The sequence below is a fragment of the Haematobia irritans genome, chromosome 4, assembly GCF_050003625.1.
Source record: "Haematobia irritans isolate KBUSLIRL chromosome 4, ASM5000362v1, whole genome shotgun sequence".
Taxonomy (NCBI): Eukaryota; Metazoa; Arthropoda; class Insecta; order Diptera; family Muscidae; genus Haematobia; species Haematobia irritans.
The window spans coordinates 15,623,040-15,639,490 of record NC_134400.1 but is presented as its reverse complement, the minus strand read 5'-3'; the positions used below and the strand labels follow the sequence as shown (position 1 = coordinate 15,639,490).

At 28.9% G+C, this 16,451-nt stretch overlaps 3 protein-coding genes and 1 long non-coding RNA gene across 5 annotated transcripts in view; 2 read left to right on the top strand and 2 right to left on the bottom strand.

Annotated features, from left to right (window-relative positions):
- Positions 1 to 1,878: 1,878 nt before the first annotated feature.
- On the bottom strand, positions 1,879 to 3,394 carry LOC142237131 (uncharacterized). Its single transcript, XM_075308482.1, has 3 exons — positions 3,190 to 3,394; positions 2,800 to 3,110; positions 1,879 to 2,732 (listed from the first exon to the last, which is right to left on the bottom strand). Exons 1-3 carry the CDS (start codon positions 3,313 to 3,315, stop codon positions 2,615 to 2,617), a joined length of 555 nt encoding a protein of 184 aa, XP_075164597.1. The 5' UTR covers positions 3,316 to 3,394; the 3' UTR covers positions 1,879 to 2,614.
- A 475-nt stretch (positions 3,395 to 3,869) lies between these two features.
- LOC142237130 (uncharacterized) lies at positions 3,870 to 4,949 on the top strand. Its single transcript, XR_012722357.1, has 2 exons — positions 3,870 to 4,160; positions 4,420 to 4,949. It is a non-coding gene; the product is annotated as an uncharacterized LOC142237130 (long non-coding RNA).
- A 676-nt stretch (positions 4,950 to 5,625) lies between these two features.
- On the bottom strand, positions 5,626 to 9,041 carry Rpn1 (regulatory particle non-ATPase 1). Its single transcript, XM_075308481.1, has 4 exons — positions 8,888 to 9,041; positions 7,702 to 8,816; positions 6,818 to 7,645; positions 5,626 to 6,750 (listed from the first exon to the last, which is right to left on the bottom strand). The coding sequence occupies exons 2-4, from the start codon at positions 8,776 to 8,778 to the stop codon at positions 5,920 to 5,922; spliced, it is 2,736 nt and encodes a 911-aa protein (XP_075164596.1). The 5' UTR covers positions 8,779 to 8,816; positions 8,888 to 9,041; the 3' UTR covers positions 5,626 to 5,919.
- A 1,635-nt stretch (positions 9,042 to 10,676) lies between these two features.
- Positions 10,677 to 16,451, top strand: part of gig (TSC complex subunit tuberin) — a 49,561-nt gene continuing 43,786 nt past the window's right edge. The window contains exons 1-4 of one of the 2 annotated variants that reach the window (XM_075308478.1): positions 10,677 to 10,856; positions 10,910 to 11,292; positions 11,354 to 11,496; positions 11,559 to 11,733. In XM_075308478.1, coding sequence (XP_075164593.1) covers positions 10,784 to 10,856; positions 10,910 to 11,292; positions 11,354 to 11,496; positions 11,559 to 11,733 — 774 coding nt within the window. In that variant the 5' untranslated portion in view covers positions 10,677 to 10,783. Of the gene's footprint in view, positions 10,857 to 10,906; positions 11,293 to 11,353; positions 11,497 to 11,558; positions 11,734 to 16,451 lie in introns of both variants that reach the window. The other variant, XM_075308477.1, reaches the window with a different exon arrangement.

Here is a 16,451-nt window from a genome sequence, read left to right as displayed (position 1 = left end):
TTTTTATTTCTATAGACAATTTTGTCAAAACTTTATTTCTATAGAAAATTTTGTCAAAATTTTATTTCTATAGAAAATTTTGTCCAAATTTTATTTCTATAGAAAATTTTGTCAAAATTTTATTTCTATGGAACAATTTTCTCAAAATTTAATTTATAAAGAAAATTTTGTCAAAATTTTATTTCTATAGAAAATTTTGTCAAAATTTTATTTTTATAGAAAATTTTGTCACAATTTTATTTCTATAGAAAATTTTGTCAAAATTTTATTTCTATAGAAAATTTTGTCAAAATTTTATTTCTATAGAAAATTTTGTCAAAATTTTATTTCTATAGAAAATTTTGTCAAACATTTTTATTTCTATAGAAAATTTTGTCGAAACTTAATTTCTATAGAAAATTTTGTCAAAATTTTTTTTCTATAGAAAATTATGTCAAAATTTTATTTCTATAGAAAATTTTGTGAAAACTTTATTTCTATAGAAAATTTTGTCAAAAGTTTATTTCTATAGAAAATTTTGTCAAAATTTTATTTATATAGAAAAATTTGTCAAAATTTTATTTCTGTAGAAAATTTTCTCAAAATTTTATTTCTATAGAAAATTTTGTCAAAATTTTATTTCTATAGAAAATTTTGTCAAAATTTTATTTCTATAGAAAATTTTGTCAAAATTTTATTTTTATAGAAAATTTTGTCAAACATTTTTATTTCTATAGAAAATTTTGTCGAAACTTAATTTCTATAGAAAATTTTGTCAAAATTTTATTTCTATAGAAAATTTTGTCGAAACTTAATTTCTATAGAAAATTTTGTCAAAATTTTATTTCTATAGAAAATTATGTCAAAATTTTATTTCTATAGAAAATTTTGTGAAAACTTTATTTCTATAGAAAATTTTGTCAAAAGTTTATTTCTATAGAAAATTTTGTTAAAATTTTATTTCTATAGAAACATTTTGTCAAAATTTGATTTCTATAGAAAATTTTGTCAAAACTTTATTTCTATAGAAAATTATGTCAAAATTTTATTTCTATAGAAAATTTTTGTCAAAACTTTATTTGTATAGAAAATTTTGTCAAAATTTTATTTCTATAGCAAATTTTGTCAAAATGTTATTTCTATAGAAAATTTTTGTCAAAACTTTATTTGTATAGAAAATTTTGTCAAAATTTTATTTCTATAGAAAATTTTGTCAAAATTTTATTTCTATAGAAAATTTTGTCAAAACTTTATTTTTTATAGAAAATTTTCTCAAAACTTTATTTGTATAGAAAATTTTGTCAAATTTTTATTTCTATAGAAAATTTTGTCAAAATTTTATTTCTATAGCAAATTTTGTCAAAATTTTATTTCTATAGAAAATTTTTGTCAAAACTTTATTTGTATAGAAAATTTTGTCAAAATTTTATTTCTATAGAAAATTTTGTCAAAATTTTATTTCTATAGAAAATTTTGTCAAAATTTTATTTCTATAGAAAATTTTGTGAAAACTTTATTTCTATAGAAAATTTTGTCAAAATTTTATTTCTATAGAAAATTTTGTCAAAATTTTATTTCTATAGAAAAATTTTTCAAAATTTTGTTTCTGTAGAAAATTTTCTCAAAATTTTATTTCTATAGAAAATTTTTGCAAAGTTTTATTTCATTTCTATAGAAAATTTTGTCAACATTTTATTTCTATAGAAAATTTTGTCAAAATTTTATTTCTATAGAAAATTTTGTCAAAATTTTATTTCTTTGGTCATTTTCTGAAAATTGCGTATAGTCCCTATTAAATCTGGAACACTCATTCCCTATGCCGACAACTTAATCCCGAAATTTCATGACAACGTTGCTAACTCATCTGGAATATGTGCCACAGAAATTAAACAATATGGATTAGATGAAGATTTTAGTTTTGTTTCTTTAAAAAACAAAAAAAAACTCGGAGTATACAAACATGTAAGTACATAAAATCTGACAAAGCAATGGATTAAAAGGGATTCACAAAAGGCATCTAAATAAACTAAATATGAAATATTACGAATATATATTCTCATACAAAATTATGATCTATACTAAGGCATTAAGGGTTTACTTATGTATGTGTATATCAATCAATAGTTGGGAAAATGCAAATAGAAATGCTAATTGTGGCTTAGCATAAAGGCATGATTAAAATAACGAAAATGTCAATCACATCAAAAACAGTTATTCCCCCCATGCTCCAAAATTCGGAATCGCAAATAGCAAGAATTTATTTTTCTTGTAAAGAAAAAATAGAGATACTCTCGGTTTCAAATACAATTTTAATTTGAACTTCTCATTAAAGAAAAATATATTAACTACCAAGATTTAAATATAAAAGTTTCAGGGTTAAGAAATTATGGCCAAATGAAAATTTAGCGATTTGCGATTCCGAATATCGGAACATGGGGGATTATATAGGGGAATCTAAGGCCTTACAGCTAAGAATTTTTATACTTTAAATAAAGTCAACACTTATCTATGTAAATTTACACTATCAACATTTAATAATCTACAAGCTATAAAGGTGGTTCAAGTTTACGCAATCTTTGTATCGTATGGTTCGTTTAATAAAACCCCAATTTATAAATTCTTGTGCTAAGGAGGGTTAACGATATAGACTCAATTGAGCATTTAGCTCATTTTCTCCAATTTCCTGCATATTTAACTCGGCTTCTTGCTTCTTCAATAGCTCAAATATTGCAGCCAACTGCTCCCTTTCAACTCTGGAAGAGAAATGTGTTTTTAGCATAATATGGACCTATGTGAAACAATGTTTCGTTTTTTATATACCTCCTTTCCTCTTCAAGTTGTTCCCTGGTTAATTTAGCTTCAAGCTCTTTAACCCTTTGAGATTTCAATTTACCAACTAAGCCATCAATGGGCAATTCTTCATCATCGTCATCATCATAATCAGTATCACAGTCAGTTGTACTATCGAAATTGTGCATTACACCATCACTATCGCCTTGGTCCTTAGCCTTGTAATGACTTTCCATTTCAGAGCCAGCATCATCACTTTGCATGTAATCTTCATCCAGGTATTCATCTTCTGTCTCCCCTGGACTTTGTGAATGATTCTGTGTCTGGTCAATTTCTAGGCCCTTAATACGTTGGATGATAGAAGAAGAAATTTTATTTTCTGTGGTAGTTACAATCCCAATCCAATGGGGTATCTCTTACATTTTCCTCTTTTGGAAAATTGATGTAATAGTACGCAATAATAAATGACAAAAGTGCCGTAGCAATACTGACTAAATACACATCGGAGACTCCATCAAAGAGAATGGAATCTCCATAGCTATACATTTTTAAAACAGAAATAAACCAAATTGTTCAAAACAATTGCAAATAGTTTGTGTTTTATGGTCAGCTGTTTTTCAAAGATTTTGGTACTCACAACGAGTACCAGGTACTCATTAATAAGTAGCATTAGTGTGCAAATATAACCATAACGATAGGCGGTAGGCGTGTACATGTTTACGTGTATTTCTTATGGAAAGCTCAAAATCCGCGACGGAATATCGTGACGGCTAGCGGCGTGTCGTCAAATTAAGTGTGTAAATATAACCATTGCAATAGGCGGCAGGCGAACACGTATTTACGTATATTTCTTATTGGAAGCCTAAAATCGACGACGGAACAGAGTCTTGCGCCAGCCGACTTCAAGCCGGCTTCGGCTAGCGAGATTTTCATAAAAATGCGTTTTTTGCAGTTTTTAAATAAAAAGTGTAAACTCTAAATTATTTTATAAGTTCGCAGGAATGTTTTTAATTATTTACTGTTCAGTTTTAATGCACATTTCATATTCATTTACTGTGAAAACGTACCGTATTTGTAGGGTAATGATACTGTTTACGGAGATGACGCACTTACGTACTACTTTAAGTTCAATGTATGTATAGTAAAGTGAAAAGTGAACAATTGGTGACTCAAAAATTGGTAGATCAAAAATTGTACAGATATTCTAAAGCGTAAACAATCATTTTGAAACCGTGTGAAAAAGAAATGGCAGAAAAATCAAAAATTACACAAGTTTTTTAAACGCTCCAGGATACAAGATTCTGATGAATCTGAAGTCGACTAAAAGAACGAGCAACAAAAGGATATCGCAGATTACCAATTATTATTAAAAACAAAATTCGATTTTCTAAGTAAAGCAAAAATTAAATTGAACCAAGATATACGCAATTTTTTCGTAATATTTGTGTTACACCGAAAAAATATTTATTTATTTAATTTTCAGTTTTTCAGTGTTCTGAAAACACTGCAAAGGACGAAGTTCTCTCATTTATAGCATAAACTTCAAAAGACTAATATGTTAGCCTAGACGTAAAGATTAAAAGATATTTCGACGTGTAAGTCCTTTTTTCGAAGTTTTATAAATTTTCTTTTTCTCTTGCTTAAATTTAGAATTTCCCGAAATTGGCAAAATTAGCTCAAAAGGTGTTGAGCATAGTGCTCAAAAGGTGTTGAGCATAGTGCTTCATCCAAAGAAGCTTTTTCTAGTGCAGGAGCTATAATAACAACTAAAAGATCACGCTTAAATCCAAACACTGTAAAGAATGTGTTACTCATACATGACAACCATGATATATTCAAAAATATAACAAGATAACCAGAAAACATTTTTGTTTCATTGAAGCCGCCGATTTCGCCAAAACCTATCGGCTTTAAGCCGGCTTCGAGCCGTCGCCACGTATTTTTTTGTCAGCCGCCGCCACCAACCAAAAGTACTCTCTACGACGGAATACCGTGCCGCCATAATACTAAGGCGTTCGCACTAGGCACGAAATCCACATGAAAGAGGATTTTGGCCGAAATCCTCCTAGATTTAGTATATTTGCATCTTTTATATCCTAACCTAACCTACACAGTCTCACACATACTGTTAAAAATTTTATATTTTCTTTAAGTAATAAAATTTTAAAAAATATACATATATCATATCATTTAGTTTTAGTAAATTAGTTTGAAAAACAAAGTATTTGTTAATTTTCAAGAAGATTTTTTTGATGTGGGTTGTAAACAACAAGAAACAGGTTTAGTCAAGAGTAAAAAACTCAGGGGTATGAAACTTGTGTGAAACTGTGTAGTTCCACTTCATCTGTGAATGTGTGTCGTAACCACGTTTGTCAGTTAGTAGCATTCTACCACAAATTGTAGATTTTTGTTTGTTTGGTAGAATTCTTTATGGTTTAGTAGATTTTACAAAATATTCCTCTCCAACTATGAGGTACTTCACAAATTTTCGATAGAAATAAAATTTTGACAAAATTTTCTATAGAAATAAAATTTTAACAAAATTTTCTTTAGAAATAAAATGTTGACAAAATTTTCTGAAGAAATAACATTTTGACAAAATTTTCCATAGAAATACTATTTTGACATATATAGGAATAAAATTTTGACAAAATTTTCTATAGAAATAAAATTTTGACAAAATTTTCAATAGAAATAAAATGTTGACAAAATAGTTTTTGATACGACGATTTAGACCTAGATGTTACAGTATTTTCATATCTATTAGAAATTTTCAAAGTTAAAATACTAAGAAGTTGTGCCCCCATTGCTCCATGGTCTCTTACCCTCATGTATTTAAAAAGAAATACATTAGAATTTATTTCTCTATAAAAAAAAAAAATAATTTTTATTTTTATGTCCGCGAAGGTAAATGGGACATGATGGTATTAAATTAATCGTTAATATGAAATGATAACATCCACATATTTTTCTTATTTTCTCTTTGTTTTTTTTAGATGTGTAATGGATAAGGCTTTTAAAGTAACGTAAGCCTCACACATAAAGTTAATATTAGAAATCGATTAAAAGCAAAAATACATAATGGGTTGGTTGCTCGTACCACATTACATTATAATTTCTGTTTCTAGTGCAGCAGTAAATATGGGTCTCTTATTTTACGTAATTTGGATTTTTCTTAAGTATAACAAAACCTTCCATAATGGGCGTTAGAGCTATATACTCTTCTGTGGCCAATTCTGCTCGTTCACCCATTGCCAATAGGACGGGAGTTGTGTGAGTCTGGAAGCCTGTGATAGTTTTGGGTTTACCAGCTTGACCCACAACATCTATGGCCATACCGACACGTACGGGCACTTGCAATTGATTAAGATCTTCATCGAATGTAACCAACATGCGAGCTTGCATGGCAGGAACCAACGTGTATAGAAGATAATGTGAACGACCCAATATAAGATTTTTGACATCGAGCAATGACACCAAAGCAGCCATTAGACCAGCCACTGCCATTGGATTCATAAGTTGACGATCACTGTGGTAGGGACTGAGAGTAAGGGTACCTTTACCCAAATGTGTTAAACTCTGTGCAATGCGGACCATGAATAAATTGCTGGGATCCTTTGAATGGTATTGAGCCAATTGACGTAGCATAGCAGCCAAACGGGCATTATTAGTGCCAGCACCAACAAGACCCATAGCAAATATGGCATTATGGGCAACTTCAGCATCACTATCGTGGGAGAATTTACTTAATGTATCCAAAATATTAAGTTTAGGATTGGAGGCAGATATAAGACCCAAGGCTAGAGGTACAGCCCGGCGTATACAAGGCTCACAATAACGCAACAAATTTCCAAATGAACGATAAGCCATTTCGGCACCTATATCTTCACCCATAGCAATAAGGGCAATACCCAAAACAGCAATTGATTGAGTTGCGGAAAGATCTTTCTCTGATTTTTCCTTTTCTTTCTCAGCCTTTTCCTAAAACAAAAACAAGAGAATATATTTATAATCCATTGTCTTTCTATACACAAGAACTCCGATTTACCTTATCTTTGTTGTTCTTATCCTTTTTATTCTTATCATCGCCTTCGCTGCTAGCCGATGTCTCATAGTGGTCTGAACAAATATGTAGAAGATTTTGGATCTTCAAAACATTGCCGGTGCCAGCATAGGCGCAAATATCGACCATGGTTGTGGCCATGGATTTATAGGGTTCTTCTACAACCTCTAAGGTTAGCATAACGGCTTCAGTTGCCTTTTGACGACCCAGATAAAGAAGACCCAGACCCAGGAATAAAAAGCGGGCAAATGTGTCCTTCAAATCGGATTTTGTCAGGAACATTATGGTCTGTAACAAAATTTCTGTGATCTCTGCATTACAGGATCCAACGCCAATAAGACCTAGCGAAAGTGCAGTGATGCCCATAATCTCAATACTTGGAGGTGTAGTGAACACTGTCTTCAGGGTATCAATGACAATTGAACGATTTGAGCCAGCATAAGCTATTCCCAGACCCAAGATAGCACCTATGCGCATAGAGGTGTTTTGATTATGAATATAATCGGAAAGTAAAGCATGGGCAGGATCAACTTCATTGCGTATGCCACAATTTACAATGCCGCAGGCCAACAAGGCTCCAGATTTGATATAGTCTTCAGTGGAATACAAATATTTGTCAATCATTGTCAAACCTCCATCAACATCCCACAGAAGAATGAGACCCAATGAAGCCGTTGCCGATAACATGCCATGCTCCTTGTTCTTATAGAGCCATTTGTTGCCATCTTCGGATAGAAGTTTATCCACACCAAAACCAGCATTTACGAAGCCATTTACAAAACTGGCAGCTAGATTTTGTTTGGCAGAATCCACCTGTTAATCATAGGATGAATAAAGAGAAATTTAACAATCAGCATTATATGTCTCACCTGTATTGATGCAAATCTAGTTCTGGCATTATCCAAATGGGATTTGTATATGTCCTCTGGTGTCTTGGGTTCCATAATATCCAATTCTCGGGCCAAATTCAGGAAATGCTTATTCAAATTTGCATTTGACATAATTTCCATTAAATCATCATAATCGGGGAATGATTCATCCAATTCCAAGCAAACTTGCTGGCGTGCCAACATAAAGGCCAACTGTTTCTGGACAGCAGCGTCTTTGGTCTCCTTGAATATTTCTGTAATCTTATCCATATCGTTGAGCATCAATGCCAAACGCATGGCCTGAGTATATTGATTGAATTTACGCGATAGTTGTAAAGCTGTTTCCAAGATGATGGTATTATCTGGTTCAGCAACATAGGGATAACATGATTGCAAATACAAGCATACGCGTGGGTAGGCCGACTCATCAACATAGTCTTGCAACAAGTGCAAATGATCTATTTCAACAAGTAAATCACAAGCATCGGCCTCAGCATTATGTTCCATATTGTAAGGGATAATCTGTTTAACCAATTCAATCAACTGTGAACGGAATTCTCCCGATGTATCTAAATAGTGAGCTGCTATTTCACCCGAAAGATGACGTACATATTCATGACCCCATTCGCCTATCTTTTGCGACCTATCGCATAAAAATCTATAAGCCAGACAATCTTTGCCGCTTCCCATTGTCATGGACAGCACTGATATAATATCGGCGCATAGATATCTAGTCTTTTCATCGGGCATTTGCTTGTACAAATTCTTCATAGTTTCATAATGAGGTCTCATGAATTTCAATGGTTTTGGTACCGATGTCATCGAAGTGGTCGATGCTCTTATCAATTTAGCCATCATTTCTAGAGCTGCTAAATACAGCTTAGTGTCTGGCTCTTGAAGACGTTGTACCAACATATCCAATTCATCTTGGAGCTGCTGGTCTTCATCTGACAATTCTTGCTCTTTTTCATCTTTTGAGGGATCTTTCTTATCCTCTGCCGCCTTGGGATCTTGTTCCTTCTTTTCATTACTAGTGGTGGCGGCTGGCTTCTTTTCGGATTTTGCGGCTTCAGGCATTTTGTTGATCTATTTTATTTGGGAATTCCACAAAGTTTCTGCAAATTTTTGCAAGAATATTGAAATAGGTTTTCAATGCATTACTTTTATCGTAGAACTTGATAGTTACCTAAATATTTCTATTACAATTTAAAAAATCCGTGCCTGCAGCGAGTTTTTGTTAACAATTACAGTGCAAATTTCCATTAGCGTTGCCAAGTTCGACGAAACAAATATGCTGAGTCGAACACCAGAGTTGTATTCCGGGGAGAATAGTGATAAGTTTTAATTACTGAATAACGTGTCATTCTCAACGTGAAGCGATGAACAGATGGGGCGTTCACATGAGGAAATTTTGCAGAGGAAGGTAACGCAAAGAACTAGACAAGTGCAACTTTGGTTTTAGAACTAAGCATATGCATTTTGAAACCCTGCCCTAATTTTCATTTTAGATGGATGTGTGTGTGCGCTGTGTACAAGCTTTGCTTGTGTTTTGACAAATTTGAGAAGCTTTTATATCGACCATCAATAGATCAACGATCAACTCGACTACCAAACAAAAAAAATTATTTTGCAAAATTTGATTTCTATATAAAAATTTGGCTAAATTTTATTTCTATAGAAAATATTGCCAACATTTTATTTCTATAGATAATTTTATCACAGTTTTATTTATAGGGCTATTTTCTTTTTGCACTGGATGCAACATTTGTATGGACTATCCAGAACATCGTTGCACTGGTGTTCTATCCACAACATCTCATCAGTGCAAGTCGCGCCGATGTTGCCAGATTGCATTTTGATAAAGTGACGCTTCATCGATTCACAATAGCAGTTTATTGTGACTAATTTGTGGAAAAACATGAAATTCAAAGTGGTACAGTGCCAAAATAATCGCTGCAGTAAATATTTATTACTAATTGGAGCATTTCATACATTAAAAATTCAAGATTTCACTTCTATTCTGTGATTGTTTTTAAACAGCTGATGACAGTGTTACATATTTTTGGAGATGTCCTGGATAAACGAGTACTCTGTTTTCTTTTAGTCCTTCACGACTTAGGGTATCCAGTGCTAAAAGAAAACAGCAAATGTTGTCAAATTTTTATTTTTATTGAAAATTTTGTCAAATGGTGATGGCGTTTTGGTTCCCCATTTTTGAGGGAATCTGGCCAAGTAGTCTCACCTGAATAGGTGGCAACGTAAACATTAAAAAAAAATTTTGTCAAAATTTACTTTTTTTTCAAATCTATCAATGTATGGTCCAAGAGGGCCAATTGATTAAATAAACGTTTGAATTGAAAAAACAATTTATTTCTCTAGAAAATTTCTTCACAATTTTATTTATTTTTGTCAAAAGTTTATTTCTATCGAAAATTTTGTCAAAATTTTATTTCTATAGAAAATTTGGTCAAAATTTTATTTATATAGAAGTATTTGTCAAAAATTTTATTTCTATAGAAAATTTTGCCAACATTTTATTTCTTTGTAAAATTTTGTAAAAATTTTATTTCAATAGAAAATTTTCTCAAAATTTCTATAGAAAATTTTGCCCAAATTTTTTCTATAGAAATTTTTGTCTAAATTTTGTTATTTGCAAAGTCTACTAAAACATTAACAATTCTACCAATGTACCAAGCAGTAAAAAATCTACCATTTGTGGTAGAATTCTACCAACTTGGGCAACCGTGGTCCCAACGCTGCCAGGCGCTTTTCCAACGAGTTTTGTGTATCTTATGCGCAGTCCAGATTATAAGTTCATCGGGACGGAATGTCTGTGTTTGTAAACTATCTTATGCGTCTTACAGACTATAAGTTTTTCCGGATGGAATGTCTGGGAAAATGGGGAAAAACTGAACGATATCAAGTTTAATATGAACGACCCATAAGATGTCAGCTGACAATTGATAAACAAACATTTATTGCAAAAAACAGCTGTCAGCAGAAGAAAGAGTAGAAGACGGTCTGAAATAAAAAATAAATTTGTAATTATCGAAGTTATAATTTTGCCGAACAACAAAGAAATATGAGTTCCAAGGACAAGGAGTTATCTAAATCAAAATTCAAATCGTTTTTGAAAAATACAAAAAATCCAGCAGGTAGTTGACATTTAATCAGGAAATAAAATCCAATAACGAATTTTCCTAAGTAGGTACCAGCGTTGAAAGATCTCTAAGACCAGAAACCGAATATGAATTAAGACCTGAACAGCCTGTGGCACAACGTTGCAAAATTCTCAAAGATCTTAGTGACATCCATTTGCAGTCATTGAATCTGGAGGAGACAGCCATTGTTAAGTTATGGGATACAACGAAAGATCTACTAGTACCAACAAAATCGCCAGAATGTCGTCAGACTGCCTTAACATTCTACAAAAGACTTATCTATACCCAGTACAAAAATCTAACATATATGAGGGAGCAATTCTTTTTGGTCATACAAAATCATGAGGTCGATGAAGATCTAAGGCATCGCCTAGAATTGTTGGATACATTAACAGAAAATGGCAAAGATATTAAAAATTTGGAAGAAAAGGTAGTGTGTGTGCGGCGAATAGTCCAAGAGGTTTTCATGTCTTACTGTTCCCTTTTTCTAGATTGGCCGTTTCATGCTATTATGGCTGCCGGCTATACACCAAGCTAATTTCAATTTGTTGCGCCCCTATTTGGAAATGTTGGGTAATTTAATTAAATTTAATGCCGCCCATTTGGATAATGATATTATCATAGGCATTGTTCAGTGAGTTCAGATATGATTTTCATTTGTATATTTTGTATTTATTATTATAAAATTTTTGTTAGAAATGCCTGCAACCTCAGCTGTACCGTTTCGGATGAAGACATTGGTTTACAATGCCTAACTATTTTAGAAATGGTTATGGGCTATACCATATTTCCCAGCGATCCATTACCACAATTTGTTTTCACACTATGTCGAACGGTGAATGTTGCACCCTATTGTCGTGCCTCGTGGAAGGTAAGTAGTATACTCATAGTATCACAGCTCAATGTGTATAATAAAATTGTGTATATTTCGATTCGTCAGCAAAGCTGATAATCAGTGTCATTTTATTGTAAAAGAACCAAATTCATACTTCATATTTGGGTCAATGGGATTAGCTTGAATATGTCGCCTCTGCTTTATAGGAGTAAGATAATAACAAAAATGTTGGAGAAATGTGTATTCCAGACAAAAACGCTGGAATTGGAAGAAGTGAATGGGAGTATGTCAAAGAACTGAAGAATTTTCGTTCGAACTTTTGTGTAGAATCGGTTTAGAAGTAAATTGTGTTACCCCAAAAATCTCCGACTTTTAAACAACTTAAAAGTATACATGGAAAATGTTCTATGGTAGATAAACCGGATTAATATTTCCAAAGAATGATTTTCAAGTAAATGGTTAGCTAAGATCTAAATTGAAAAAATATTATTTCACAATGCTATATAAAACATTGAAATAAATGCGTTTAATTGTTGCTATTATGAACAATTTTCTATAGATATAAAATTTTGACAAAATTTTCTATAGAAATAAAATTTTATTTGTTGTTTTGATCTCAGCTTTAAAACCATTGTGTTGACTAAACTACAAGAGTAGCTTAACCAACAGAGGAAAAGAATGTTTGTCAGATTTATTTGGCAAAGCCCTATAGACTACAAGATGGTTGGATGGACGCACGTTTCGGAATTACCACATTCCTCATCAGCATCCTCTACTTGCTTGTAGAGTAGTGTAGTTCACTTTGGGTTGAGTGAATTACCCGAATTTATTCTGATAATTGGTTGATAGTTTTGCTGCAAGTAGAGGATGCTGATGAGGAATGTGGTAATTCCTCATCAGCATGCAGTCTATAGGGCTTTGCCCAAATAAATTTGACAAGCATACTTTTCCTCTATTGGTTAAGCTACACTTGTAGTTTAGTCAATGCATGGTTTTAAGCTGAGATCAAAAACAACAATAATGAAATAGAATTTTGACAAAATTTTCTATAGGAATAGAGTTTTGACAAAATTTTCTGTAGAAATAGAATTTTGACAAAATTTTCTATAGAATAGAATTTTGACAAAATTTTCTGTAGAAATAAAATTTTGACAAAATATTCCATAGAAATAAAATTTTGACAAAATTTTCTATAGAAATAAAATTTTGACAAAATTTTCTATAGAAATAAAATTTTGATAAAATTTTCTTTAGAAATAAAATTTTGAGAAAATTTTCTATAGAAGTAAAATTTGACAAAATTTTCTATAGAAAACAAATTTTGACAAAATTTGTGTAGTAATAAAATTTTAACAAAATTTTCTATAGAAATAAAATTATTGACAAAATTTTCTATAGAAATAAAATTTTGACAAAATTTTCTATAGAAATAAAATTTTGATAAAATTTTCTTTAGAAATAAAATTTTGACAATATTTTCTATAGAAATAAAATTTTGTATAGAAATAAAATTTTGACAAAATTTTCTATTGAAATAAAATTTTGACAAAATTTTCTAAGAAATAAAATGTTGACAAAATTTTCTATAGAAATAAAATGTTGAAAAAATTTTCTATAGAAATAAAATTTTGACAAACTTTTTCTATAGAAATAAAATTTTGATAAAATTTTCTATTGAAATAAAATTTTGACAAAATTTTCTATAGAAATACAATTTTGACAAAATTTTCTATAGAAATAAAATGTTGACAAAATTTTCTATAGAATTAAAATTTTGACAAAATTTTGAGAAAGTTTTTTAAGTTTATTACTTACCTAAATTGAGATTCAGTCTATTTTGACCAAGACCTTACTTTGATCTAAAAGTTAAATGTTTAGTGAACTGCCTGAATTTATGCTGATAATTGGTTGATAGTTTTGCTGCAAGTAGAGGATGCTGATGAGGAATGTGGTAATTCCGAAACGTGCGTCCATCCAACCATCTTGCAGTCTATAGGGCTTTGCCCAAATAAATTTGACAAACATTATTTTCCTCTGTTGGTTAAGCTATTCTTGTAGTTTAGTCAACACAATGGTTTTAAAGCTGAGATCAAAAACAACAATAATGAAATAGAAATTTTGGCAAAATTTTCTATAGAAATAAAATTTTGACAAACATTTTCTATAGAAGTAAAATTTTGATAAAATTTTCTATTGAAATAAAATTTTGACAAAATTTTCTATAGAAATACAATTTTGACAAAATTTTCTAAGAAATAAAATGTTCACAAAATTTTCTATAGAAATAAAATGTTGACAAAATTTTCTATAGAAATAAAATTTTGGCAAAATTTTCTATAGAAATAAAATTTTGACAAACATTTTCTATAGAAATAAAATTTTGACAAAATTTTCTATAGAAATAAAATTTTGACAAAATTTTCCATAGAAATAAAATTTTGACAAAATTTTCTAGAGAAATAAAATTTTGACAAAATTTTCTGTAGAAATAAAATTTTGACAAAATTTTCTGTAGATCTAAAATTTTGACAAAATTTTCTGTAGAAATAAAATTTTGATAAAATTTTCTATAGAAATAAAATTTAAACAAAATTTTCTATAGAAATAAAATTTTGACAAAATGTTCTATAGAAATAAAACTTTGACAAAATTTTCTATAAAAATAAATAATAAATAATAATATTTTATTTTGGTCAAATATGCTTAGAATTACATGCTCTGAATGAATAAATAAATAAATAAAATAAAATTTTGACAAAATTTTCTATAGTAATAAAATTTTGACAAAATTTTCTATAGAAATAAAGTGTTGGCAAAATTTTCCATAGAAATAAAATTTTGACAAAATTGTCTATAGAAATAGAATTTTGACAAAATTTTCTGTAGAAATAAAATTTTGACAAAATTTTCTATAGAAATAAAATTTGATAAATTTTCTATAGAAATAAAATTTTGACAAACATTTTCTATAGAAATAAAATTTTGATAAAATTTTCTATAGAAATAAAATTTTGAGAAAATTTTCTATAGAAATACAATTTTGACAAAATTTTCTATAGAAATATAATGTTGACAAAATTTTCTATAGAAATAAAATTTTGACAAAATTTGTATAGTAATAAAATTTTAACAAAATTTTCTATAGAAATAAAATTGTTGACAAAAATTTCTATAAAAATAAAATGTTGACAAAATTTTCTGTACAAATAAAATTTTGACAAAATTTTCTATATAAATAAAATTTTGACAAAATTTTCTATAGAAATAAGATGTTGACAAAATTTTCTATAGAAGTAAAATTTTGACAAAATTTTCTATAGAAATAAAATTTTGACAAAAATTGTATAGTAATAAAATTTTAACAAAAATTTCTATAGAAATAAAATTGTTGACAAAATTTTCTATAGAAATAAAATGTTGACAAAATTTTCTATAAAATAAAATTTTGGCAAAATTTTCTTTAGATATAAAATTTTGACAAAATTTTCTATAGAAATAGAATTTTGAAAAAAATTTCTGTAGAAATAGAATTTTGACAAAATTTTCTATAGAAATAAAATTTTGATAAAATTTTCTATAGAAATAAAATTTTGACAAAATTTTTTATAGAAATAAAATTTTGACAAAATTTTCTATAGAAATAAAATTTTGATAAAATTTTCTATAGAAATAAAATTTTGACAAAATTTTCTATAGAAATAAAATTTTGACAAAATTTTCTATAGAAATAAAATTTTGACAAAATTTTCTATAGAAATAGAATTTTGACAAAATTTTCTGTAGAAATAGAATTTTGACAAAATTTTCTGTAGAAATAAAATTTTGACAAAATTTTCTATAGAAATAAAATTTTGACAAAATTTTCTATAGAAATAAAATGTTGACAAAATTTTCTATAGAAGTAAAATTTTGACAAAATTTTCTATAGAAGTAAAATTTTGACAAAATTGTCTATAGAAATAAAATTTTGACAAAAATTGTATAGTGATAAAATTTTAACAAAATTTTCTATAGAAATATAATTGTTGACAAAATTTTCTATAAAAATAAAATTTTGACAAAATTTTCTATAGAAATAAAATTTTGACAAAATTTTCTATAGAAATAAAATTTTGATAAAATTTTCTTTAGAAATAAAATTTTGACAATATTTTCCATAGAAATAAAATTTTGTATAGAAATAAAATTTTGACAAAATTTTCTATAGAAATAAAATTTTGACAAAATGTTCTATAGAAATAAAATGTTGACAACATTTTCTATAGAAATAAAATGTTGACAAAATTTTCTATAGAAATAAAATTTTGACAAAATTTTCTATAGAAATACAATTTTGACAAAATTTTCTATAGAAATAAAATTTTGACAAAATTTTGAGAAAGTTTTTTAAGTTTATTACTTACCTAAATTGAGATTCAGTCTGTTTTGACCAAGACCTTACTTTGATCTAAAAGTTCGATATCGAAGTTAATTAATCGAATTTGACAATAACTTAAAAGCGTCCAAAAGTCCCTTTTTGCACGTCTATTTCATCTTTTCTCTAAGATTTTTATTCAGTATTGTCTCAGCACGTTTACATCCAGAAAAGTTGGTATTGCCTGGATCCTAAATCTATTTGGTAAAAATTTTGTAAACTTTAGGTAATAAATACAACAACAGAAATGTCTTCCTCCAATCTCTTATTGACATTTTCTGATCGTATGGAATCCTATCAATATAACTAGGGTTTATGGCAAAATTGATAATGAAAGCAA

What these genes read in the sequence shown, in the direction of transcription:
- LOC142237131 (XM_075308482.1), bottom strand. Translation starts at nt 3,315, where the DNA reads ATGTATAGCTATGGAGATTCCATTCTCTTTGATGGAGTCTCCGATGTG. An exon ending in ATTTTCCAAAAGAGGAAAAT is followed by an intron (nt 3,111 to 3,189) that starts GTAAGAGATACC and finishes CAACGTATTAAG; the next exon opens with GGCCTAGAAATTGACCAGAC. An exon ending in CAACTTGAAGAGGAAAGGAG is followed by an intron (nt 2,733 to 2,799) that starts GTATATAAAAAA and finishes TTTCTCTTCCAG; the next exon opens with AGTTGAAAGGGAGCAGTTGG.
- Rpn1 (XM_075308481.1), bottom strand. Translation starts at nt 8,778, where the DNA reads ATGCCTGAAGCCGCAAAATCCGAAAAGAAGCCAGCCGCCACCACTAGT. An exon ending in CTAGATTTGCATCAATACAG is followed by an intron (nt 7,646 to 7,701) that starts GTGAGACATATA and finishes TATGATTAACAG; the next exon opens with GTGGATTCTGCCAAACAAAA. An exon ending in ATAAGAACAACAAAGATAAG is followed by an intron (nt 6,751 to 6,817) that starts GTAAATCGGAGT and finishes TTTTTGTTTTAG; the next exon opens with GAAAAGGCTGAGAAAGAAAA.